This window comes from Jaculus jaculus, chromosome 5 (genome assembly GCF_020740685.1).
Source record: "Jaculus jaculus isolate mJacJac1 chromosome 5, mJacJac1.mat.Y.cur, whole genome shotgun sequence".
Taxonomy (NCBI): domain Eukaryota; kingdom Metazoa; phylum Chordata; class Mammalia; order Rodentia; family Dipodidae; genus Jaculus; species Jaculus jaculus.
Genome location: NC_059106.1, coordinates 135,376,499 through 135,403,051, shown reverse-complemented (window position 1 = coordinate 135,403,051; position 26,553 = coordinate 135,376,499). Strand labels below are relative to the sequence as shown.

Sequence of the window (26,553 nt, the reverse complement as noted above, 5' to 3'; positions counted from 1 at the left end):
TGGCAAATATTTCTTGCTGAAATAATGTCTTGGGAGTTTAATAACTAAGTTTTGTTGTTTTATTTTAATTTTTTTATTATTGGGGGGTTGAGGTAGAGTCTCACTCTAGCTCAGGCTGATCTGGAATTCACTATGTAGTCTTAGGGTGGCCTTGAACTCATGGTGATCCTCCTACCTCCGCCACCTGAGTGCTGGGATTAAAGGCGTGCGTCAGCCACCATGCCTGCCTAATTTTTTTATTTTAAATATTGTTTTATTTTATATAACTTATTTGAGAGATAGAGGGGGAGAGAGAGAGAGAGAGAGAGAGAGAGAGAGAGAGAGAGAGAGAGAGAGAGAGAGAGAGAGAGAATCGGTGTGTGCCAGGGCCTCCAGCCACTGCAAACAAACTCCAGATGCATGTGCCACCTTGTGCTTCTGGTTTATGTGGGAGCTGAGGAATTGAACCTGGGTCCTTGGGCTTCACAGGCAAGAGCCTTAACCATTAAGCAATCTCTCCAGCCCAATAACTAAGTTTTTACTACCCATTTGTTCTTTTAGTTAAGATGCATCATGAACCGTAAGGTCTAGGTGAAGTTCCCTTGTGGTCACACGATGGGAGGTGTGTAAACCCCAGGTCCCTTCCCACCCCTAGGCCCACATAGCAGCTTTCCTGGGCAGCAGGACTTCCTGTCCTAGACTATGCCAGCTTCCTCTCTCTCAGCAAGTCTTGGCAAACATATTCAGTAAGATTCACATGACATTTATCAAATGCTTCTTTAGAACTCAGGAAAACACTTCATCTATTTGGGTTCCTTTGAAGCACTAATTTTCTTCTGTCTGAAAACAAAATAAAATGCAAAAAAGAAAGAAAGAAAGAAAGAAAGAAAGAAAGAAAGAAAGAAAGAAAGAAAGAAGGAATAACCAAAACCCCCAAACCCCAAACTCACGTGTTGCCTGGCACAATGTGCACTTGACCACCACTACCCTCAGTCCAGCTGAGGCTGGCTCCTGGGAGGTATGCCCAGGCTCCTCCTTCTACAGAGGGCTGATTGTTATCGGGTTTTCCATCACTAGAATTTTGTGCACTTTCTTTTTTCTAAAGACCAGCCTTGATAATAGTAGTAGTCTGCTTGTGGCTCCTAATTGGAAACTATAATCCCTTGGCAAGTAGACAGAACGGCAGGGAGAACTGTGTGATCCTTGCACCGGATCGATGGTGAACACTTGGACCAGGCTATTCTACCCGAGGACTAAAAAAATCGAGATTTCTTTTGCTCTCTTGAGTTGTTCTGTGTCAAGTATTGACCTGGATGTATTTACACTCACTAGGGATTTCATTTTTGAAGCCAAATTTAGAGTTCAGATATTTTCTTGGTGAGGATTATAGCAAAATTACACCTCCACCCTAGATAGGGTGGTGGGAATTGCAGACCCTTGGGAACAATAGTATTTCAGAGGTCCTCACACCCACAGCATACTCTGTGCGGAGTGAAGAGATGAAGCAATATAATGGACATGGGTTTGCTCTTTCTGCAAGCAAGTCCTCAAGCACATGTTTGGATGAAGGACTTTGGCTCCTTTCAAACATAAGCTATTATTACTTGGACTCCGAAAGAGATACTGAAATGTCTGCATCAGTACTAGCCAACAGAAATACAGTATATGGGCTGGGGAAATGGCCTAGCCATTAAGGAGTTTGCCTACGGAGTCTAAAGATCCCGGTTCAATTGCCTCGGACCCATGTAAACCAGATAGACAAGGGAGTGCATGTGTCTAGAGTTTGTTTGCAGTGGCTGGAGGCCCTGGTGTGCCCATTCTCTCTTTCTCTCTCTTTTTCTCAAATAAATAAATAAATAAATAAATAATTAAAAAAGAAACATAGTATATGCCATATTTGTGACACAAAAATTTCTAGAAGCCACATAGAAAAGTAAGAGAAACAGATGAAATTAATAATCATCGTAATATTTATAATATGACATTATATTACAAATATATCACAGTATATTTGTAATAATAAAAATTAACAATGTTTCAACTATTAACTCAATATACCCCAGTGCTATTTTAATGTGTAGTCAATATAAAATTATTGATATTTTTTATATCTCATTTTTAAAACATGGTGTTCATTTTATATTTCCAGCACACCTTACATTAGGCAAGCCCATTTCAAATATATAGTGGCCATGTGTGGCTCCTGGCTGCCATACTGGACAGTGCGGGATCAAGTCACTTTGGTGACTTCTGGATAGAAAGAGGAAAGACAGGGCAAGACAGACTATTTGAAATTTGGATTGTTCTGAAAATCTACAGAAGATTGAAGGATAGAAAAAAGTGTAGACAGCTGGTTCAAGTCACTTCTCAAGGAGTCCCACAGGTGACACATTAGAACTGAATGAGGGGCTGGAGGGATGACTTAGCAGTTAAGGCATTTGCCTGCAAAGCCAAAGGACCCAGGTTCAACTCCCCAGGACCCATGTAAGCCAGATGCACAAGGGGGCAATGCGTCTGGAGTTTGTTTGCAATGGCTATAGGCTCTGGTGTGTCTATTCTCTCTCTCCTTCTTTCTTTATTAAATAAATAAATAAATAATTTAAAAAAAGAACTGAATGAGGACAGCATGCAAAAGTTTGCAGGCAAATTATGCCTTATTGGTACTTTCCCTACTGGGGAGGAGGCTCGTCATTGTGGGACACTTGGCTGGTGAACTCCAATGACCATCTATAGGGTAGAAAATCATGAATGGGCTAATGGCTCCCTAGCAGCCAAAACTCATTTCCCTGAGTCAAAGAATTAGCTGTCCAGCCCTCTTGTTAAGACTCAGTGAAAGCCGAGCCTGTGAGGGGTTCCAAGTTCCGCAGGCTCCAGCAATGATTTTGCAGCCCCATACTTCCTGTCACTGATACCTGGCCATCCTGACATTTCTGCTAATCCAGAAATAGAGAGCAGGGAGGAAGAGGCCGCAGAAGCCAGAGGAAGTGGTGTCCTGGATGACTATTTCAAACCTCTTGCCAGTGCGTAGCCTCTCTCAGAAGGGTGACAAGGCCAAAGAGCTCAAGCCTCCCTGGAGAAAGCTGGCATGTGGATGGGGATGCGGTGGCAGTGAGCCACAGTGACTCCTTGGATGGGCCAGGAGAGTCTGTCTTGTTCAACCTCCATCTATGTGAGCTAATTGGGACAAGCACCAACCCACAGCTCCCAGGGGCCCCAGAGCCCAGCGTTGCCATTGTCTTTACAAAGGCAGGTAGCAGCCACGTGGTGTTAACAAGTATTGTGGGTTCCTCGGAGGGTCACAGACGTCACAGGCATCTCTTTTCCAAAGGAGTCTGACTCTATTTAATCATCCCAAGGAGGCAGAATTTGGTTAGTTTACATTCCTACTTCTCTTACGGTTTGGGAAGTCAAATAGGAAGCAAGACCTTCTGCAAATGTCAGCCCCAGACTCTGTTAGGGTTGTGTTGGTTACTTATTTTCTCAAGATTTTCACCGTCCAACTTTTAAAGAGCGAGCATACAGACCCTGCAAACATTTTATTGAGAGAAAGCTAAGGGCACACCAATGAGATAAAAATAGTCCCTCTTCCTCACTCATCTGAAATACCACCTTAAATGTGTACAAACCAAAGGCATATATATATATATATCACAAGGAAGATATTCTTGGGATAGTATATCAGCCCAGGGCTGCATGATGTAAGTGTGTTGGCCATTGGGGTATCTGTTTGGGTGTGATTCCTTGGAGGACATTTAGCCTCCCTCCCTCACACTGTCTCCTTCCCTCTTGCCTTTATTTCTTCTTTGCGCAAGAATGCATTAGAGCCAGGATTCCTGGCTGTTGGGTTTAAGGTTCGGTATCTAGTTGAGGGGAGGTTGTTGATTTTTTTTTTTTGGTGTGCCCATGCATTTGGTCAGTTAAAACACCATTTCAGCTGGACACTGTGTAGAGACAGTCAGGTATTAGGAACTGTTATTTGTAAAAAATATTTTATTTAGTTATTTATGAGAGAGAGAGAGAGAGAGAGAGAGAGAGAGAATGGGCGCGCCAGGGCCTCCAGTCACTGCAAACAAACTCCAGATGCATGCACCCCTCGTGCATCTGGCTTACATGGGTCCTGGAGAATTGAACTGGGATCCTTTGGCTTTACAGGCAAACGCCTTAACTGCTAAGCCATCTCTCCAGCCAGGAGCTGTTATTTTTGCCAGCCAGAGCTGTCTGTGTTAAGGAAGGGAAGATGTGGTGCTGAGGCTTTGAGGTGGCCATGCCCATAACTGGTTATCTGGGAGCTCCTGGGCAGCCCAGCCAGTGCCCCCACTGTTCACTGGCTGTGGATGGGGCCAGCTCTCTGCTGCTTTGCAGCACCTCTCTCCTGCACTTACTTCAGCTCTAGTTTCGGTGTGCTGACAGCCACTTCCTTTGACCATTTTTCTCTGTGCTAACGGCTGTCTTCACTCTCTGTCACCTTGGTCAGACCATCAGAATGATCTTGGAGGCATTGTTAAAAATTCAGATTCTGGGGCTGGTGGGATGGCTTAACAGTTAAGGCATTTGCCTGCAAAGCCAAAGGACTCAGGTTCGATTCCCCAGGACCCACATTAGCCAGATGCACAAGGGGGCACATGCATCTGGAGTTCATTTGCAGTGGCACCCATTCTCTCTGTCTGTCTGTCTGTCTGTCTCTATCTCCCTCTTTCTCTGTTAAATGAATAAATAAATAAAATATTTTAAAAATTCAGGTTCTAGGCTAGTGAGATGGTACAGTGGTTTGAACCCCATGTAGGGTGGCACGTGCCTTTGTATTCCTAACATGCTTATGACAAGCTCATGGGTCAGCTTGTCTGACCTTCCTAGTTCAATGAGAGAGTCCCTCAAAAAAAAAAATCGGAGAGGGCTAGCACCCTGAGGTTATCTTCTGATTTCCAAGCACTTTCTTGTACATACATACCACCCCTCACCACATACATATACACGTAAAAATGCAAAATCCCAAACCTACTGAGTAAGGAGGACCCATATCCAGAGGCTATCCTCTGCTCTCTGCTCTCCACACACATTCTTGCACGTACATCACACACAAACACACACACATACCCGCCACCTACACATACACATAAAAACATAAAACCCCAAACCTACTGAATACGACCATAAATCGGAATCTGGTACAGGGTGAGATTTCTATTTCTGACAGCGGGTGCTGGGGAGCGATCTCACACTGCTGTCGTGGCTGTGTGAGGAAGGAGGGGGCTGTGGACACAGCTCAGCAAGGCTCCGCGGCTCTGCCACACACTGGCCTAGATTCACTCTGCAGGTCTCTGAGCTAGAGTCCTTCTGACAAAACCCACATGCCTGATGTCTGATGACGGTCAGACAACTGGGTTTGAGGTGCCGTTGATAAACGCTAGCGTGTTACACTCTGGTTACTGTGGGACAAAGATAAGAGGTTTGGTAAAGCCGGTGATGGGGTGAGGGGGAAGGAGGCCCACACTGCAGTGCACGCCCACACCCCTTGGCCTCAGTCACCTCTGACTGGCAGGAGCTCAAGACTACAGCTGCTGTTGGTGGAAATGGAATCTGAGCTGAAAAGGAAAGGGACCTGAGTGTAAGACAAGGAGGGTGACAAGTGACTGCATAGGTCACTGGAGGTGGCCCAGAGTAGGGCTAGGGAAAGCTTCCCTCCACCTGTTATTGGGGGAGCCATGGAAGGGCTGTATCAGCACGGGGCCCAGTCATCCCTCGCTTAGCTTGTCCCAAGTGCACCATCTCTGCCCTCTTACAGCCTGACCTTGGGCCTGCCAATGCCTCTCTGTTCTTTCCTCTCCATGTTTCAGTCAGAAAAAGTGCTGGGGGGTGGGGAGATGGTTCAGTGGTTGAAGGTGCCTGGCTGCAAAGTCTGCCAGCCCCGGTTCAATTTCCCGGTACCCACATAAATCCATATGCACAAGGTGGTGCATGCATCAGCTGAAGTTCGTTTACAGTGGCTAGAGGCCCTGGTGTGCCCATTCTCTTTCTCTCGATCTCAAATCAATAAAAATAAAAACCAAAGTAAAAAGAGTGCTGGATTAGGAGTTAGAAAATGAAGGCAAATCCCTTCATTTTGAATTTGTGCGTCTTTACTCAGAAAATAAAGATAATAATGTTCCTTCATATCCTAAGAAGAATAAAAGTCCTATAAATATGGTCATTTTAAGTCTATCTATCTATCTATCTATATACATATATGTCCTGATTATTTTACATTCTTTTCTCTCCCATGTTTCTCATTTTAGTCCTGTTAAAAAAATAAAACCCCTTCCTTAAATCTGACATCCTGTCAAGCTAAGTGTTACCCTTTCTCCTTGCAGTCCTGCTTTTTAAAAAACACCAGCATTTAAAAAAAATTTTTTTTTGGTTTTATTTTTATTTACTTATTTGAGAGCGACAGACAGAGAAAGAGGCAGAGAGAGAGAGAGAGAATGGGCACGCCAGGCCTCCAGCCACTGCAAACGAACTCCAGACGCGTGCGCCTCCTTGTGCATTTGGCTAACGCGGGACCTGGGGAATGGAGCCTCGAACCGGGGTCCTTAGGCTTCACAGGCAAGCGCTTAACCGCTAAGCCATCTCTGTAGCCTAACACCAGCATTTTTTTTGTTCATTTATTTATTTATTTATTTATTTATTTATTTATTTGAGGGCGACAGACATAGAGAGAAAGACAGATAGAGGGAGAGAGAGAGAATGGGCGCGCCAGGGCTTCCAGCCTCTGCAAATGAACTCCAGACGCGTGCGCCCCCTTGTGCATCTGGCTAACGTGGGACCTGGGGAACCGAGCCTCAAACTGGGGTCCTTAGGCTTCACAGGCAAGTGCTTAACCGCTAAGCCATTTCTCCAGCCCGAAACACCAGCATTTTTAAGAGAGGTGTGGGTGATGATGATCAAGGAGTGCAAGTGTCCTTCAGTCTGGGGCCAAAGGATGGCCAGAAGGTACCCAACACTGGGAAGCATAACCCCACCCAGGGAGGCAGTGAGGAAGGTGTCAGAGGGAGGCACGTCTGGGCTAAGAGTAGGCAAGAGTAGGTGTTCTAAAGCACCTGCCAAGAGTCCTGAAACCCCCTCTGTAAGAGATGAGGACTAGAATCCTAAAGCCTTGCACAGTGGGGAGCATTCTGTAGGTGCTCGGTAGAGCCCCACCACCTCCCAAGCCCTTCCCCTCTCCCCACCCGTCTCCTGCAACCTGGGAAGCAGAGCCCACTCTGGGTTGGAGCCAAGTTCAGTGTGACAAGCTGACTCAGCTACACGAGCTGGGCTGGGACTGGGGGACGTACCAGGAACACAGCATTGTCTGTGTGTGAGCAAGTGTGCACAGCATGTTCTCGTGTATCCGAGGGAGGAGGTGAGTCAGGCGCGTGAAAGCCATCTCTTCAGTGTAATGCAGAGAGCACACTGATGAGGTAAGAGTAAAAGGCTGTGGGAGGCCCTTGGGATCGGCCAGAGGAAGCTCCCCCCCCCCCACATAGGTGTATGAAACACTTGCGACCGGTGGGTGGGGTGACGGGACAGAGAGGAGAAGACAGGAGGAGTGGAGTTCTGGATGCTAAGTCTGCCAAACCGTTGGGAGCTCATGGACAGCCCTTGAAGATGAGAATTCTCAATTTCTGGAGCCCATGTGAGAGTTTCCTTCTGACTTTGCCCCGTGGTATCATCTTTCTTTAATTGCTTCAAATTACTCAATGAATGTATGTGCGTTTGGAAAAAATACCCAGTCTTTGCTTATAGGGTGAAGAATTTCTTCTGCAGTTGGGGGTGGAATCTGCTTATGTAGTCAGGGACATAACCATGCCAGAGTTGAGGATGCTCGGCTCAACTCAGGGCTAAGAGAAGGCAAGACAGGTTAAGAGGAGGGGTCCAGGATGGGTGCTGGAAGCCTGGAACCCTTCTTGGGAATTTGGGGGTCATGCCAGAAAAGCAATCACTGAGAACTCACCACGCCAATGGAGAAATAGTTGTTCATAATGCTGTAGGGGACCTGGTCCCCATTCTCCACCTCCTCCCTGGGGATGACTTCTAGGTACCAGCGGTCCAACATCACCAAGGGGCTCTGCTCGATGTCCTTCAGGATTTTGGTCAAGCTGCCCCCTTCGTAACCTGTAGAGGATGACATGGCATGTGCCCCAGAATAGAGAGGCTGAGCTGTGGCTGACACACAGGTAGCTTCCAGGACAGGTTGCCCCATACTTGTGTTCTCTGAGCCATGGAAAACAGGACAATCAGGACAAGAGGCTGAGCAGGGATGGGGGGTGGGGGAGGGATAAGGGTGAATGCTGGTTGGAAGCAAGCTGACCTGTGAAGCTGAGAATTGGAGGGTTGATAAAGAAGAATGAAACTACAGCATTTGCAGGGAAATTGATGAAACTAGAGATCACCATGTTAAAATCAATAAACCAGACTCAGATACTCAGACAGTACATGTTTTTGTTCATTTATGGAATAAAGATTAAACAATATATATGTATAAAATGAAAGAAGTAGAAGGAGGATTTTTATTTAGGAGGAGGAAGGAACCAGAGGGTGAAGGAACAAGAGAGGACAATGGGGTGTGAATATGATTAAGGATTATGATATGCACGCATAAAGTCATAGTAAAAGCCATTATTTTATTTTATTTTGGTTTTTCGAGGTAGAGTCTCACTCTGGTCCAGGCTGACCTGGAATTAACTCTGTCATCTCAGGGTGGCCTTGAACTCATGGCAATCCTTCTACCTCTGCCTCCTGAGTGCTGGGATTAAAGGCATGTGCCACCACGCCCGGTTCATTATTTTATTTTAAAAATACTTTTATTTATTGGAGACAGAGAGAGAGAGACAAAGAATGAATATGGGTTTGCCAGGATCTCTTGCTACTGCAAACCAACTCCAGATACATGCACCATTTTGTTCATCTGATTTTATGTGGGCACTGGGTGTTGAACTCTGCACTGGCAGGTTTTGCAAGCAAGGGCCTTTAACTGCTGAGCCATCTCCCCAGCTCCAAACCCATTATTTTGTATAACGAAGACATACTAATAGAACTGGCCAGCTGGATGCCTGGGAAGCTGTGTGTGGGAGATAGTAGGTCTATTCCAAGACTGAGTTACATGGGGGATGCACAGTGTGGCGGTAGATAGACTGTTAGATGGCTGACTTCCTCTGACTCTGGTCTCCAAACAAGAACCAATTTTTAACACTGACTCTGCTTGGCCTGGTACTGAATCAACCCCTGAATTCAGCAGCCACCGGGAGTCCCTGCCTGTCTTCTGCCTGCTGGGTGGATCCATCTTCCCTGGGATGAGCTGGACTTTGTCCTCCTCAGCATGCCCAGCTCCACTTGTGTTTGCAGAGCTCTCCTTAGCTCCTGCCCCTTGCTCTGTAAGCAGATCATACGCTGTGTACCACCTTAAGGACATTTCAAAATGAAAGCCACAACCCAGGGGGCCTGCCATATATGTTCTTATTAAGTCTTGTGATGAGCCTGCACTCCAAGTCCCAAATCAGAAGATCATTAATTTGGGGAAGGGAGAGTTTCATACAGAAAACCCCCACTATGTAAGTCCATAATGGGATGAGCACTGGGGAGAGAACAGTAAGATTTGATCTTTAGCCCAAAGTTGACTGGAGAAGGCAGACTTAAGCTGATGGTTTCAGGGCAATAGTAAACATGGGAAATAAGGAGCCTGCAGGAGACTCTTTTTCTAGGGCTCAACTCAGAGCGCAGAGGAATGAGTCATGGTTCAGATATGACCGTGGCTGAGCATCCCGAGGTAGCGTGGTAGCATGCAGACTCACCTCCTCCCCATCGGAGACATCTGGCAAGGTCATTCCCTGTTCCAAGAGGCAGGACGGCCACCGGAGGATGCTTTGCAAAGTTGGCCCTATCTGAAACCCACACAAAGGGACAGAACTGTATGGTGTGTGATGACGGGATGGTTGGATATTCCTATACTCCTCCATAGCAGTCGCTGAAAACTTCCCATGAGGGAGAACACAGTGCTTCTTAAGGCCATTTATTTCATCTGCAGTGTATTGTCCACTACAAATTGTGCCAACGCTGTCAATGAATGCTTCTCATTAACCTAATCTGTCTTCCTATGACATGCACTTGTTTATCCCAGTTTTATCCCAACTCTGTTTTTCAAGGTGGTAGCATGTGCCTCAAAAATATTGGTTCATGTGATTTTAATACTTAATGATACTTGCTCCCATGTATCTCCCAGAACAACAATGCAGAGATGGACATTCATGAAAGCAAATTCCAGAGCCAGAATCCAAACCTAGATCTCTGTGAGTCCATGTCCATTCTCTCCCCTTCAGGAGCTGGGAAGGTGCAGAGATTAAGGAAACAGCTGAGTGTAAGACAATAGGGAATGGTGTGCCATTTATGACACTGAAAAAGCTCACCTAAAGCCACTCAGATTTTAAAAGTTGAAAAACAACATTGTTTATAAAGAAAACATTGTGGGCAAGAGAGATGGCTTAGCTGTTAAGGCTCTTGCCTGTGAAACCTAAGGACCCAGGATTGATTTCCCAGTAACCATGTGACCAGATGCACAAGGTGGTGCATGAGTCTGGAATTTATTTGCAGGAGCTGGAGGCCCTGGCACACCCACTCTCTCTATTTGCCTTTTCCTATCTCTCTCCCTTGCTCAAATAAATAAATAAAATATTTAATAAATGTGCCAAGTAAGCAAAACCTACAGGTATTATTTGACACCCACATGCCAGTTTATCATTTCATTATTTTCCCTGCTTTCCAGAATGACAAATGGAGATCCCTACTCTTTCTCCATTGTTGGTGGTGAAGGAACATTGGATAGAGTAGTCGGGGAAGCACAACCAAGCATGTTTTCCTCTGGATACAGATCTGTAGCATGTTGGCAGGGCAGGAGAGGGTGAACAGAGAGATGCAGGCACCTCTGGGCTTGGGGCGGTTACATAAGCTCTTCCATACATGAGGCCTTGGACGAAGAGACAGGAAGAGCATCAGGATTTAGCAGGGGACTTCAAAGAGGGCTGCCTTGACAGAATGGAGGTCCCAGGTTGTCCCCCCACCACACACACCCTGCAAATTATCTGACAGGTATCAGAAGTGGCTCAGTTTGGTGCTGAGATTTCCACTGATGGGCTGAGATGGAAAATGGAGCAATGCAAAGGACTCTTTCATTGTTCACAAGATGTGATTGGCATTCACACCTCTCTGCCTTTGCATACGTCAGTCTCATTGTTCTGAAGGCTATTGAGCCCTAAAATCTGCACATCCTCCTAGACTTCCTCTTCCTCCACCTCATTCATTCACAAGTTACTTTCCATGTGCTATCTCCTTAAGGTATCTCCGGGCAGCCTCTTCCTTCCATCCCCATGGTGATGCCTGAGTGCAGGGCCGGTTCCTTCCCATTGGTACCATGCCACCGCTTCTGCTCTGTCTTCCTCCAGTTCCATGCACCTCGTATGATCTTCACAGCAAGGAGGGGCGTTCCAGGCCACGCCAGTGCACTGTTTTACCTGGGCTGTGGCTCTCCACTACCGTTAGTGTGCCACAGTAGGTCTTCGGATCCAGGCTCTGCCTTTCTTCCCGGCTTCCACCTTCCGCACACCTATCCTGGAGTGTTTTCATTTCCTGAAGTCACAAAACTCTCTGGTGCTGTGTTCAGAAGCCACAACTGGAAGCCCTCCCTGGCTGTCTGAATCCAAACCTGGCACTTTCACCAGTGTCTCCTGAGCACCAGGGATGACCTCATCCTAATCTCTGGATATTGCCAACATGCTTGCTCCCTGAGTGGCCTGCAACCTCCTGAAGGAATGTGTTTCATTCCCCATGACACCTCCACATGGATCCACTGAGGCCTGCTATATGCCAAATGTCATGTGAAGTCAGGCTTTCGTGGTACCCAGAGGGGGTTAGAAGGCAGAGCTTTGTGAGGTTGTCACAAAAAGAATAAATAATTTCACATGTTTATTGGAAAGGAAAGGGGCATGGTTCTCTGCCAAGGTGACTGAGGCTGGATCGTGTGCTGGGGAGGCCCTCCGAGGGCTGAAGGCTAAGTGGAGGCTGACAGGCAAAATGCTGGCGAACATTCTAGATGGGAGGACCACTTGCACCAGGCCCTGGATAGTGAGAATTGCTGGTATGTTCAAGGGTCTGAGAGCAGGAATGGGTGGCTGGAGGGAGGGAGGGACGGCAAGGCTAAGAGGATGAGCAGTAGCCGGACCACCTGAGGCTCTGCAGTTCCCCGGAAGGGCCTTCCGATGTACCCTGTGAACTCTGGGAAGCTGCCTAGGTGTTTTGTGTATATTATGGACCCACTGGCATCCAACACGAAGCTGTAGCCGGTGGGGATCAGAGCAGGGACCTCAGCAGGAGAGAAGAGGCCCCTGGACCTGTGTGCAAATGTGCACTGAAAGAAGGAAGGAGAGCCCTATGCAGTTATCTTTTCCCTTTCCCCCACTGCCTTTGTTTTGAGTGGCACCTGCCATGTTTGTTCTCTACAGGTGGATTTGGTAGAATGTTCCACCAAGCACGTCTTTCTCCCTCATGATGAAGCGGGGGGCCATGTGAATTCTCCAGTACTGCAACCATCGGTGCTCTGCTGGCGGGCAGAGCTTCCCCGGCTCCTGGAGGAAGCACTCCTCTCTCCTCCCACAAACAACCCCAGAGCTCTTGGTGACGGGAGAGTGGGGATGGCTGGCATGGAAACCAACCAGGTGGCTGATGTGCCTTCTCCTCTCCCGGAGATGTCCTTGCCACTCCGGAGGCTGCACCTCTCCTGCTTGGCACAGAGGCGGGTCTAGTTCTGGCCCAGTCTTGACTCTTCTTATTCCCTCTTCAACTTGTGTCCTCCAGCTGGCTGCAAACACTCTTGCTTCTACCTCCCAAAGAGATCCAGAATTGGGCCACTCCTCACTGCTTCTCTGCTTCCACTGGGGCCCAGATCTCTCTGGACTCTTCTTACTATGGGACCTCTTAACTGGTTCTCTCTCCTCTCTCTCTCCCTATATAATATACATATATAACAGATATATATATGTGATTTTTAAATATATTTTAAAGTATTTTATTTATTTATGAGAGAGAGAGAGAGAGGAAGAGGAAAATAGGCAGAGAGAGTGAGAGAGAAAGGGCACACCAGGGCCTCCAGCAGCTGTAAATGAACTCCAGATGCATGTGCCACCTAGTGCGTCTGGCTTTAGGTGGATACTAGGGAATTGAACCTGGGTCCTTAGGTTTTGTAGGCAAGTGCCTTAACCACTGAGCAATCTCTGCATCCCTAAAATAGTTTTTTTTTCTTTTTGGTTTTCGAGGTAGGGTCTCACTCTAGTTCAGGCTGACGTGGAACTCACTGTGTAGTCCCAGCGTAGCCTTGAACTCATGGTGATCCTCCTACTTCTGCCTCCTGAGTGCTGGGACTAAAGGTGTGCGCCACCGTGCTCAGCCTAAAACAGCTTTTTAGAGGCAGAGTCTTCTAACCCAGAATGGTCTGGAAGTCACTCTGTAGCCCAGGCTGTGCTAGAACTCATGGCAGTCCTCCTACCTCACCCTCCAGAGTGTTGGATTACAGGCGTGCACTTTACCCTCCACTCTGTTATGATCTTTCTCTGCTCAAAACCAGATTGTTGGCATACTCCCACTATAAAAGCCATATGACTATATAATGCCCTACGTGTCCACATGCCCTGGTTCCTCATTACTCCTGCTTCGTCCTCTGTGATGCTGCCTGTGCATACTCTGCTCTGGTCACGCTGGCCTGCCTTCAATGATCCCACCTGTTCCTACTGCACAGCCTTTGCGCTCGCTGCTCCTTTTGTCTGGATTGCTCAGTATCCACATGGCTTGACCTTCCTCCAGGTCACCTTGCAAATAGCTTCTTCTATGTGGGGACCTCCACCAGCCGCTCTATTTTAGAATAAACCCCACCCTTCCCCACCTCTGTGCTTACTTGCTCCTTTCTTGTTATATTTTAAAATATTTATTTATTTCAGAGAGGGTGAGACAAAGTGTGAGGAAGAGGGGGAGAGAGAGAGAGAGAGAGAGGGAGAGAGAGAGAGAGAGAGAATGGATGTACCAAGGCCTCCCGCCACTGAAAACGAACTCCAGATGCATGTACCACATTGTGCATCTGGCTCACATGGGTCCTGGGAAATTGACCCTGGGTCCTTAGGCGTCATAGGCAAGTGCCTTAACCACTAAGCCATTTCTCCCACCCTCCTGTTATTTTAATTACCCTCTGATATTCTATGCATTCTACCCTTTATTTGTTGCCTTATTCTTGCTTCTAGAAGATAGGTTCCACTAGGGCAGGAGTTTTGCTTCTTGGTCCACTGTGGCATCTCTGGACCTGGGGTCTATTGACCTCCAAGGGCTTGGCCCATAAAGGAACACAGGCAGTGTTTGTGGGATGAGTGCTAGATAGACCCAGCCAGCTGAGGCTCATGACTCCCCTTGGACGCCTGACCTCCCCAGTGCCTCTTTCAGCTGCTTTCCTGCACTTATATTCAACACTGCAGAGTTAATTTGGGTTTGCAGGGTTAGAACTCAAACATGACCTATCCTAGAAGTTCAGCCAGTTTCCATCACTTTCTTGGGCTGAAGCCTTCAAGAGCTCATGGAGTTGGGCAGGAATGTGCTAGACCTTAGATATCCCAACCTCCAGTCTGTTCCATATGCTTTTTTCATATAGCCCAGCATCGTCTGTCTCTTCTTGCCCTGATCTGCACTTTCAGAATGTGTTTTCTGGTCTCAAGCTCCAGGTATTCATCTCAAGGTCATTAACTCTGGGATATACATCTCTGCTTAACTTCTTCGGACCTGCCTGTATCTGCAGGCCTACCTCAAATTCTAACCTGTTTTGCTGTTGCAGATATACTTTTGAGACAAGGCTCAAAATGAAACCCTCCATGGACCCATGGAGATCCTTCCGATGTCTCAATTTCTTTCTTTTTCCTATTCAAAGCAGATGATTAGTCAAATATCAGCCCAAAGGTAGGTACAAGGATGAATAAGACATGATTCCATTTCTCTCCCCCCCAATTTCTTTCTTTTGATTTTAAATTTACTTACTAAAAATAACCAGTGAGGCCCACCCAGCTCACTCTTACCAATGCAATCCAAAATCCAGCCGACAGTCCCATCTCCTCCGCAAGCTAGGACACGAAAGTCTGGTGTGTCCTGGAAGAAGTTCAGTCTGGGAAGCAGAAGGAAGGCCGCATTACTATTAGGTTGTGACTGACACTTGATTTTTCTTGAGTCTCCTTATCCCCTCAGAGGTTAAAGGTTAAAGTCTTGATTCTCTCTCTCTTTTTTTTTTTTTTTAAATTTTTCATTTATTTATTTGAGAGCGACAGACACAGAGAGAGAGAATGGGCGCGCCAGGGCTTCCAGCCTCTGCAAACGAACTCCAGACGCGTGCGCCCCCTTGTGCATCTGGCTAACGTGGGACCTGGGGAACCGAGCCTTGAACCGGGGTCCTTAGACTTCACAGGCAAGCGCTTAACCGCTAGGCCATCTCTCCAGCCCTTGATTCTCTTTTTTTTTTTTTTTTTTTTTTTTGGTGGGGGGGATGTCAGATGGTGAAAGAGTCACTTACTATTCTGCAACCAGAACTTACTATGCAGTCCTACTGAATACAGAGACAAATTTTGACCCAAATAGAAAACAGCTTTTGAGAATTTCCCAACCATTTGAAGAATCCAGTTTGCCTATTCTGATACCAGTACAAATGACCCATGATATTCTGATTCTTTTTAGGATTTCCTGACTGCTGTCCTTACAACTTCCCCTTTAAGAGTAATGTACTAAATCATCTGGCTCTTCATTTTCTCCTCTGTAGGCTCAGAGCCACAAGGAGTGAACACTTTGCTGTCCTGGGAGCCTGAACCCTGGATCATTGACCTCCAAGGGATCTGTGGGTAGAATCCAGAAGATCAAGAACTTGGAAGAGAAAACATTACTTTTCCATCTTCGCTAGTGTCTATGTGAAAAGTGCAGCATTTCCTTTAATTGTGAGTGTAGGTAACAAATCAGAGGTATTAATAATATTTATGACTTTGACAGCAGTGAAAATTCACAGCTAGTTTCACATTTTATTACCGTGCAGCACATATTTCATCTCTGCTCGTCCTGGCTTTGATTTTACAGGATGTTGATTGTGGACTACAGTGCTGCTAAGTGTGTTGATTTTAGGCATATGCATTCACATATCATGAATTTTTAAATATTGAAATAATTACTTTAAAAAATTTTTTTTCGAGGTAGGGTCTTGCTCTAGCTCAGGCTGACCTGGAATTCACTATGTACTCTCAGAGTGGCCTCGAATTCATGGCAATCCTCCTACCTCTACCTCTTGAGTGCTGGGTTTAAAGGCATGCACCACCACACCCGGCTTAATAATTACTTTTTAATATAATCAGTTTCCCTGTGGTAATCCTCTATTTTTTTTTCAAATGATACATTAGGAAATATTATTCTAGTATTTCCCAGACTGAAAAAAAAGTTCCTGGCACAAAAAGGTAAGAGCGTTTCTTTTAGAACAAACAGAACTTGTGGGCACCTGACATATCACTTAGGAAACTTAAAGTCATTTCTTCCTCTGTCCCCAGCCTGGTGGCCTGAGAAGACCGTGGAGGCTCCCTGAGTCACTGATGTCTGTGTAGGCAAATCAACATCCCCTCTCTTTTACGTCTCTTACAAACTTGGCTCTCCTCCAGAAAGTGAAGTCTGAATGGAGCTCCTTTCGGCTAGAGAGTCTGTCTGGCTGTAGACAGACGTTCACATTAGAGACACTCAGGAAGCCCTGCAAGTAGGCCTCAGTGTATCATCGATAGTAAAAACAATTTAGGGGTTGCATCCAGTACTGAAATTCCTTAGGAGAGTATGGGCTGGCAAAGGCGCTCCTGCTCAGGCACAAGGCTGGGCCGCCCAGCAGTAACTGAAAGTCAGAGTGGCCATGACAGCAACTGTAGCAGGTTAGGCGGGGTTAGTTATTTATGTACTTATTTTTGAGTAAGTTTTACAGATAAGTCTTGGCAGGAGTACTAAGTCTATACTCATTTTTTTTCTCCTTTTAACTGGATCTCTTACTGCCATTGCCATAAATAACTTCTTTATTTTAGACAGTAAAAGACAGGGACAGCTTCCATTTTTAGAGTCCTTACTTACTCCAGCCCCTGGGAGGAATCCCATTGAATCTAGAGTAGAAGAAATGCAGGTCAGGAGGTGGGAAAGCACAGCCCAGTAGACTGGCCAGCAGATGGCGGTAGAGCACCATAATCTATCAGCCTGCCCTTCCTGTCAGTGGAATGATATGTGTGTGTGTGTGTGTGTGTGTGTGTGTGTGTGTGTGTGTATACACACACACACACACACACACACACACACATACATACAGTCTTCCCTTCTTATACTTTCAACTACATTTTTGGTAACAAAGTACAGAAGGACACTTCACAAGTTGGTCAGAAGGTTGGCCCCGATTATTTTCCAAGAGCAAGGTGGAACGTGACAAAAACGAAGGACATCAGATGACAAGCGGGAAATGTTGAGAGGTGGAGATTAAAAAAGGTGACAGCAATTGAAGGCAGAGGCAAAGTAAAGATTGGTGTTTCCATACCCTGGAGTTGGACCCCCATTCTCCAGGTTGAACACTTGTTTGGGGTTGAGCAGGTAGTGGAATTTCCGAAGAATTCTGTGGAAAAAGAAAACAAAAGACAGAGAAGAAAAATGTCATTGTGAGAAATCACATCTTCCAAGAGGTGTTAGACACCCAGACCCTGATGTCCAAGGCCCACCTGGCACCCCTATATTCTCAGCCCTGGTCCAAGGCTGCCCCACCGTCTGATTCCAGCCCCCCTCAGGAACATCACCCATTTCAGAGGACAGGGCAGAGAAATCCAGAGAATAGGCCTGTCATTCTAAAGTGTCTTCTCCCATGGAGACCTCCTGGTAATCTGTATGACCTGCGCAGTGTGACTCTGTCCTTCGTGGACTGTCCAGAGGCATCAAAGGCCCCCTGGGGAGAGGACCGGGCGCTGTCCATCAGAGAACACTCAGGAGGAAAGCAGGAAGGCAGTAGCCCACGGCTGGGCTTGAACTTGGGGCTCCAGCTTGAGGCCCACTGGGTCAGGAGTCATGAGGGTGTCCTCTTGAACAAGGTATGAGTCCCTATAACTCTTGCTTGAGCCCTGTCTAATGTAATGTTTTCTTAACCTGTGTCCCAGATGGTTGTGCCATTGACTTGTGACCCCAGTTTGAGCAGACTTGGGAAGCAGAGCCACCCTGCCCCCTCCCCATCCCACTCTGCTTAGCCAACTCCAGCTCTCAGCAAATGATGCCTTTGCTTCTTGCAGTTGGAGATATGTCAGGAGGTCCTAATCAGGTGAGGCCCTTTATAGCTCAATCCAAGAGAAGACCTGGGGGACTATGAAGGAATAGGCACCCCCAGAAGTCTGACTCTGGGAGCCTTCACAGTAGCTCACGTGACAGGCCCTCTGCTAACCACAGGCCTATTTTAATCTTTCAAGTAATCCTTTGAGAGGAGACATCATTGTTATCTCACATCCCAGAGGAAGAAATCAAGGCACGGGGGCATTGAGTCCCTTGTGCCAGGTAATGAAGTGGCAAGTAAGTGGTGGCTGGGTCATGAGCCCAGATTTCTCTGTCTGCACAGTGTACTCTTGGATTTAAGGGAAGGAAGGAATTCTTAGCCTTTCCACTTTGAAAGAGAGAAGAACATACCTTTCTCCTTGTCTCCCTCCACTCTTGGGGTTCACCAAGACCAGCAGGGGATGGGTGCCGGGGGTTGGGATGACCTTGTACTTAAAAAGGAAGAGAGACATAAATGAGCGCTGCTTTGCTGGGTGTTCAGTGAGATGAAGGAAGATGTTCAGACAGCTTCAGAGAGGTGGATGGCAAGCAGCCCAGGCATGGAGGAGTGGTGGTGGGGAGGAGTCTTTCTCTGCTGGCTGAGTTTTCTGAGGGGCTAAGCAGCTACAGATTTCCAGCTTGAGAGGCCTTCCAGGAGTGTTAATGGCAATGAGGGTTTGAGGTTGGGGTCAGAGATGGGGCAATGGCACTATAGCTTCAAGTCATCAACAATGGTGTGGCATTGTGCCCGCAGCACAAGATTAAATTTTGTGAGGGACACCGCTGAATATGGGTCCCAGGGGGTATGACCACCTGGCTAAACACATCAAGAAAGCAATGCTCAGGGACTGATGCAGCCCCTCCCCCCAGCACCTTTCAAATCCATCTTTCCAGACCCAATTTTCCTCTAAAACTTACATTTCTCCCTCCCTCGTGGGTGCGTCAGCTCGGTGCCTCACTGTTGGTAACACATCAACATGTCCCAGACTGACTCGCCTCTTCCCTAAAACTGGTCCTCTCTCTTGCTTTCCTGTTTCTGTTCAAGGTACTGTAACATGCTGTTATTCAGGGGAGATCCTGAGCTACTGAGTCTTTCTCTGGAATGTCCCTTTATTTCTGGCAGTCACCATCATGTCCAAGCTTCTGGGGCCTTTCTCATCCCAGGGGGAGTCCTGTGCGATAAACTGCTCCATGGCTCCTCCCCCAAACAGCACATTAGGCATGTCACTTCTGCTCAGAAACCTTTGATGACATCTCATTGCCCGCAGGATCAAACCCAAATCTCTGAACCTGGCTTATGGCCTTCTCAGCCTAACCCTGTTTCTCTGCTCTTGCCTCCTTCCTTGTAACCCTCAACTGCAGGTCCAGCAAATGCTGACGTCACCTTCCAGTGAACGTCTCTCCTGAAAGCTCTCCATGCATCTGCTCACACTGGTTTCTTTTCCTGTTCCATGGTCTGAAATACCCACTTTTTTTTTTTTTATTGACTTTCCTAAAGAAATCCAAAATAGCTCAGGACGCAATCCCAAAGCAGCTTCTCTGTGAAGCATTTCTTAAACACTGGGACTAAAACTATTGCCCTGGAAATGTGAAATATCTTCTGGAGGTTTGTTTGTTAGCTTTTTTTTTTTTTTCATTTTCTTACACAAAAGCCTCAAGGTATCAGCTGGATTTTAAATGCATCAGGAGCAGGGTAGAGCTGTGTACATAACCCTCCTTCCATGGTGCTGGACATGAGTGGGGACTCAATAATTTTTTGTGGATTCATCTAAATGATATTCTGATGCAGAGTTATGGCTCTTCCCATGTTCAGTATCTAAAGCCTACATTTCCAGGTCTCAGACTACAGAGTCAATTAAAACTGCGTGGCATGTTTGTAAATTATAGTAACATTATTTAGGATTTTTAAGAATTTTTTTCATCTCCCCAGAGTGGTTGCCTGTGTGATAACTAGAAGCATCTTGGAGCCCTAGAAGTCAGTCTTTACCTCTACAAATGCTATTTAACACATTTATCAGGTGGTTAACATTTATCATTTAGCATGGGCCCTGTCCAGTTAGACTGATGCTGGTGCAGACTGTGTCTGTGTGGTGGCTTGAATATAAATGCATGCCCCCTACAGCCTGAGATATTGTTAATTAAGATTAAGCTTCCTGGGCTGGAGAGATAGCTTAGTGGTTAAGGTACTTGCCTATGAAGCCTAAGGACCTCAGTTTGATTCCCCAGAGCCCATGTAAACTAGATGCACATGGTGGCGTGTGCATCTGGCATTCCTTTGCAGTGGCTAGAGACCCCAGCATACTCATTCTCTCCCTCTCTCTCTCCACTAAATAAAAAAATATATTTTAGAAAAGGATTTAGCTTCCTATGTAGTCTTCAGCAGGCAGAGCCCTGCTGGAGGAGGCATGTCACTGGGGCGGATCTTGAGTGCAGCCCGGTGACTAGGTGTGTCCTGGGTCGGCCTGAGCTTGGGCTGCTTGAGCCGGCTGGTGTTGGTTTGCTCTCTCTGCTATGGATGCATGAGCCGCTGAGCCAGCTTCTTTCTGCTGGGACACAGCGTCCGCATCTGTAAGCCTGGCATAAACCCTTTCCTCTCTTAAGCTGCTTCTGCTTGGGTGTTTGTTGTAGCAGAGCAAAGGAACCACAACAGTCGGAGTGTGTATGTGTATCCCACCTGACTTACTGCCCTTCTAAGTGTCTAGAACCTTCTCCTCGAGGTGACTAGAACCTTCTTATCTACACATATCTCCCATCACTGCATCTTATGTTTTAATTTTCAAAATGCCCAGCCTGAATGCTCTCCACCTGACGGCTGCGTGGGAGGTGGGAAGCGCATCCCTTAGAACTTCATGGAGGGCACAAAGCAAAGATGTTCACTGGTGAGCCCAAGTAAACACAGGAGGTAGGTCTTAAATATACACTCAAGGATTAAGAACTTTTGAATCCAGTTTGCTTCGTTTTCGCAGGAAATGTTTTGGAGACATTTTGGCAATCTTGGAAAACCTACCATCTATTTTTATGCCACACTTTTGTTATTGTGTAGGAGGTCTGTATATTGAAGTTTTATGTAACTTGCTCTTAAAGAGGTGATCAAGCCAATTAGACCAGCAATGGGATCAGCCAATCTCCCAGCTCACCACTTGCCTACAGTGTGGCAGTCAAAGGTAACTCCAGAGGCCGGGAGTAAAGTGTCCTCCTGTGGGACAGAATTGATCAGATGAGAAAGCAAATGTTGAGATACATTTCTTTGGCACCCAAGCCCCATCCTCCCCGCCACAGCCTCGGGCCCACTTAGAGGAGCGTTTGCACTGTGAGTTCATGAGGTACCTGCATTACAATTTCACCCTTCACTGCTGCACCATCGGACTTCCCACCTTGCCTGTCCTGTGAGAAGAAAAAAGACAAGCATATTTTAACTGGGGGGCAGGGGAGGAAGCCTACTATAAAGGGACAAGATCAGATGAAAGCAAATAGCAAAAATCAACAAAGAGACTTTGTACATGGTGAGGTTTCAAAATAGGACTTTGGGATCTGGAAAGGGGAGTATGCCCCATGAGTTTCTCTTGGATGTTCCAAGTCCCTGTCATCACTTGCAATGATTTTAACCTTGAAACATAGGCCAGGAACAAGGTACAGAGTATGTGTGGCGGCGGGTAATGAAGATGGCAGACGTCTTGTTTGTTGTCTGAGGCACTTCGGCTGTGAGAGGCAAGGCCTTACACTTAGCTTTTCTGCTCAGTGCAACCATCGATGACACATCATTAAGCCACTGTCTTTAGTTTTACTTTTCCTATTTGTTGTTTCAATGTTTATTATTTATTTTATTGGAATTTATCTAGCATACAGTACACTTAGAAGAACGTCTGTGTATGTATATGCCCATGTAACTACTGCCTGTTCAAACACCATTCTGTGTCTCTAATACCACATTGTTTTTTCCTGGCTTTAAAATTTTATATAAATGGAATTATAGAACATGACTTTTTAATTTAAGAAGTTTTATATATTTATTTATTTGAGAGAGAGAGAGACAGAAAGGCAGATAGAGAATGGGCACACCAGGGCTTCTAGCCATTGCAAACAAACTCCAGATATGTGGGTACTGGGAAAATGAACCTGGGTCTTTTGGCTTTGCTGGCAAGCGCCTTAACCACTAAGAAATCTCTCCAGCCTAGAGCATGCCTTTTTTAGTCTATGTTTTTCTTGTTACTTAGCTTTATATCTTTGAAATTCTCTTTGTATCTAAGAATAGTTCGTTTTCATATTACCATGTAGTAATTCTTCGCATATGCCTCAGTTTATTTATCTATACTCTTATGATGAGCACTTAGCTTTCTTCTTGCTCTTGACTGTTATGAATAAAGTTGTTATAAATATTCTTGTGCCTATCTTTTGGTAGAATTAATGATGTTTGAGTTTCTTGGGTCAATCCATGGTGCTGGGGCAAGTGGAATAGTTGGGATATGGAGTTTGTGTATTGCCAACTTAGTGAAAATGAATGGCTTTTCTGAAAGAATTAAAAAAAATGTTTTATTTATTTATTTGAGGGGGGGGACAGATAAAGAGACAGAATGGGTATGTCAGGGCCTCTAGCCATTGTAGATAAATTTCAGACACTCCACCTTGTGCCTCTGGCTTATATGGGTACTGGGCAGCCAAACCTGGGTCCTTAGGTTTCACAGGTAAGCACCTTAACCACTAAGCCATCTCTCCAGCAAGATTTTTAATGAAAAAAGTATGTGAAGTTGGACATGGTGACACACGCCTTTAATCCCAGCACTCAGTTATCAGAGGTAGGAGGATCACTGTGAGTTCAAGGCTAGTCTGAGACTACATAGTGAATTCCAGGTCAGCCTGGGCTAAGCAAAAACCTCTCTTTAAATGACAAAAAAAAAAAAAATGTGCATCTGGTCAAGTCAAGGTTGAGATGTGAGGAAATTAGGATCATTTTCAAGATGGTAAGAGGAGAGAGTTAAATTGGTGCTTTCTTGGAACTGAAGTCTTGAGGCTAGGGAGATTGCACAATGGTTAAAGGCGCTTGCTTACAAAGCCTTGTGGTCAGGGTTGTTTCCCCAGTACCCACATAAAACCTCATGCACAAAGTGGCTCCTGCATAATTTTCAGAGATCATTTTCAGCAAGATGCTTTGGAGTACCCACTCTATCTCCTCTCTCTATCTGCTTGTAAGTAAGTAAGTTAAAAACAATGTATTTTAAAGTAGAAAATGGAGTGCTCAGCACAACAGAAAGAGAAGTGGGGTCAGTAAAAGGAATTTAACTCATCTTTCATTTCCAAATAGGGTCAAAGCACCCCATAGTTGCCCCTGAGGCAGAGAAGATCCAGGCAGAAGCAGGAGAAAGGCTGGCAGGGGTAAGGGAGGTGAGGAGGCCTTGCCGTTAGCAGGTAGTCTCTTCATCTAGGTTCTCGCTATAAAATGCTTAGAGCAAATGTCCTTCTTGAGGGGTCATTTGGCTCCAGAGGTTGGAACCAGTTAGCTCAGAGGTGTTTTCTCTCTCTATCTGGCCGTCGCAGCACCGACTTCTTTCAAACGTGCCCTGACTGAAACATAAGCCCTAGGGGTTGTTGGGAAAGCTCTCAGAGGAACTTGAAGGTCTGAATGCTGCCTATATCTAGCCCATGACCCTCTAGAGGCCAGAGCCACTTACTCTAGTGATGGGGCATATCGAGGTGGGCAGCAGAATATGGTCTCTGAGTTCCCCACCATCACACAGCGTCGATAGTTCACATTTGCGGTGAAACTGGCAAGAGAAAAAAAAAAATGAAGACGAGAATGAACAGCGGTGACGAAGTCAACATCAGGCAGGAGGGAGTAAAGGGTTCCTTGGAAAGCAAGCTGTCTAGTGGTCCGCCCATCCTGGCATGCTGCTGGCTCTGGCAGAGTCGTCCGGTGTGTGTGTGCGCACATGCGTGCCACGGCTACCATGGGCAGAGAACAAAAGCTATCCTTGGCTACTGGAATGAGCTGGTCATGAGCAGCCTGGCAGCCCTTCAGAGTTACAGTCTGTGTAGAGGCTAGAGTCACCCCACACAGGGCTCCTGCCTCCATCCTGGAAGGATGAGGGTCTCCATGAATGCGCTCCTGGCAGGAAGGGGTCAAGCCCAGTGGCTATCAGTGGTGACCCCAGTGTCCAGGGAGCTGTGGACTCCCCCATGTATTGCAGTTGGCAGCAGCAGTAGCAGCCTCTGGGTCAGGCACGGGCTGCTGTAATGACTATACCTTCCAGTCGGGTGTCCCCGTTCCCCTGAAGCCTCAAGGATCCTAGTTCGGCTCCTGCTCTGTCAGGGTCCCTGCCACAGGTAACTGGAGTGAAGGAAGCTCATGGTCTAGTTGGGGTCCTCCTCAGCCTCATCCCCTGCACTCTGCATTTGCCCCAAAGCAGGACGTTGGCGGCCCCCAGGCTCCCGCTTGAGCAGACCCCGCCCTGGAAAGAAGTAGGGCGGCCCTGGGCCCCGACCCACCGTCATCCGGCACCACACGCAGTGCCGCGCTGTGACACTCTGGTAGCACTTGATATTTTTATGGCACCGGTCACACTTGACGGAGGAGTTCCCGTCCACCCACGCGTGCTGCATCACCTGTGAGAGGGAGGGGAAGACCAGGGAAGACAATGGAGCCACACCCGCAGGTCCAGGGCTGCGCCAAGGGCTGGGCGGTGCAGGAGGCAGGTCGGAGGGGCCTGTTTCCCATGTAGTGGATGTTTATTGGCTGCTGTGTTCCTCACTACCTAACCAGCATCATGCTAATTAATCAAAATAGATTTTAAAAAAATTGCTGCCAGCTGTGGTGGAGCACGCCTTGAATCCCAGGCAGAGGTAGGAGAATCACCGTGAGTTTGAGGCCAGCCGGAGAGTACATAGTGAATTCCAGGTCAGCCTGGGCTAGAGTGAAACCCTACCTCAAAACAAACAAACCAGGGCTGGAGAGATGGCTTAGCGGTTAAGCGCTTGCCTGTGAAGCCTAAGGACCCCGGTTCGGGGCTCGGTTCCCCAAGTCCCACGTTAGCCAGATGCAGAAGGGGGCGCACGCGTCTGGAGTTCGTTTGCAGAGGCTGGAGGCCCTGGCGCGCCCATTTTCTCTCTCTTCCTCTATGTGTCTTTCTCTCTGTGTCTGTAGCTCTCAAATAAAAAATGAACAAAAAATATTTAAATAAAACCAAAACAAAACACCCACTGGACTGCCCAGTGGCTACCAGAGGTGCTCCTAGTGTCCATCAGCCCCTCCCCCCCCAGGGTCCACAGAGCTCTTTCATCCAGGAGTGCAAGGGTCTGAGCTTCCTCTCACTCAGTATGTCTAGCAGACTGATTTGCTCATGTGGGCAAATCCTTCTCTGGGAGACACAGTGGTATCAGGGAACCCCTGGGGAACCTGGGACAACTGTTAAAATTAGCCTGAGTCACTTCGCAGCGGGGTGATTTTTGGCTAGTTCCTGGACCTTCTGGCTAACTTGTTCCTTACAATAGCACCTTAGGCTGCCTATCAGAACAATCTGAGAAGTTCTAATGCCCACCTAATGAATGACTCTCTGAGTGAGACCTGGGGATTTAAATATCTCCATATGACTTAACTTCATACGACTTAAAGTGCCCTGTGTGGTTATAATGCCCAGGTTGAGGCCCAATCTAGGGGGAGGAGAGATTAAAAAGTCTAGAGCAATGAGTGAGGGGGAGAGTGGAAGGAGACACACGCCATGCGGTGTCTATGGGGCATGCATGTGAGGAGTCTTGGGGGCTTCCTTCTCTCTTAGGATGCCTTCTGTGTGGTGGCTCACGCTGTGCCCCACCTAACCGTCACTGGACTCACTTTTCTCAGTGGCATCTTCCCTCAGCCAATACAAAATGCTGTTTTTTTAAGGCCAGTCTATTTTCAGGCTCGGCAAACGGTGCCACCTAGTGGCCAACATAGAAACCATTTCCTGCCTCTTTCTCTGCAGCCCTGAAGCTTGGACAACTGCCTTTCAAACTTTCCCTTCTCTATTTTTGTCAGTCGGGCAATCAACATGCTCCGTGACTCATGGCCCCAAGAAACATCCAATGCTACCCCAATCTTGCAATACTGGTGAAAGCCGACCTATCCCACTCCAGCCTCGGTATAGCACTGTTTGCTCTAGTTGCTGATGGAATTTTCCTACCTCTTGATTTCTCTCCTATACCAGCCTCAGAAAGTTTCACCTAATTAGCAGACTC

General features: G+C 46.8%; 1 protein-coding gene across 1 annotated transcript in view; it reads right to left on the bottom strand.

Moving 5' to 3' along the window:
- Dgkg (diacylglycerol kinase gamma) overlaps nt 1–26,553 on the bottom strand; it is a 230,522-nt gene that overhangs the window by 91,802 nt on the left and 112,167 nt on the right. Inside the window, exons 12-19 of the mRNA XM_004654302.2 lie at nt 24,829–24,945; nt 24,015–24,107; nt 21,676–21,732; nt 18,721–18,800; nt 17,597–17,671; nt 15,087–15,172; nt 9,783–9,872; nt 7,946–8,106 (exon numbers count right to left, since the gene is read on the bottom strand). Of these exons, the coding sequence (XP_004654359.2) occupies nt 7,946–8,106; nt 9,783–9,872; nt 15,087–15,172; nt 17,597–17,671; nt 18,721–18,800; nt 21,676–21,732; nt 24,015–24,107; nt 24,829–24,945 (759 nt within the window). The remainder of the gene's footprint in view (nt 1–7,945; nt 8,107–9,782; nt 9,873–15,086; nt 15,173–17,596; nt 17,672–18,720; nt 18,801–21,675; nt 21,733–24,014; nt 24,108–24,828; nt 24,946–26,553) is intronic.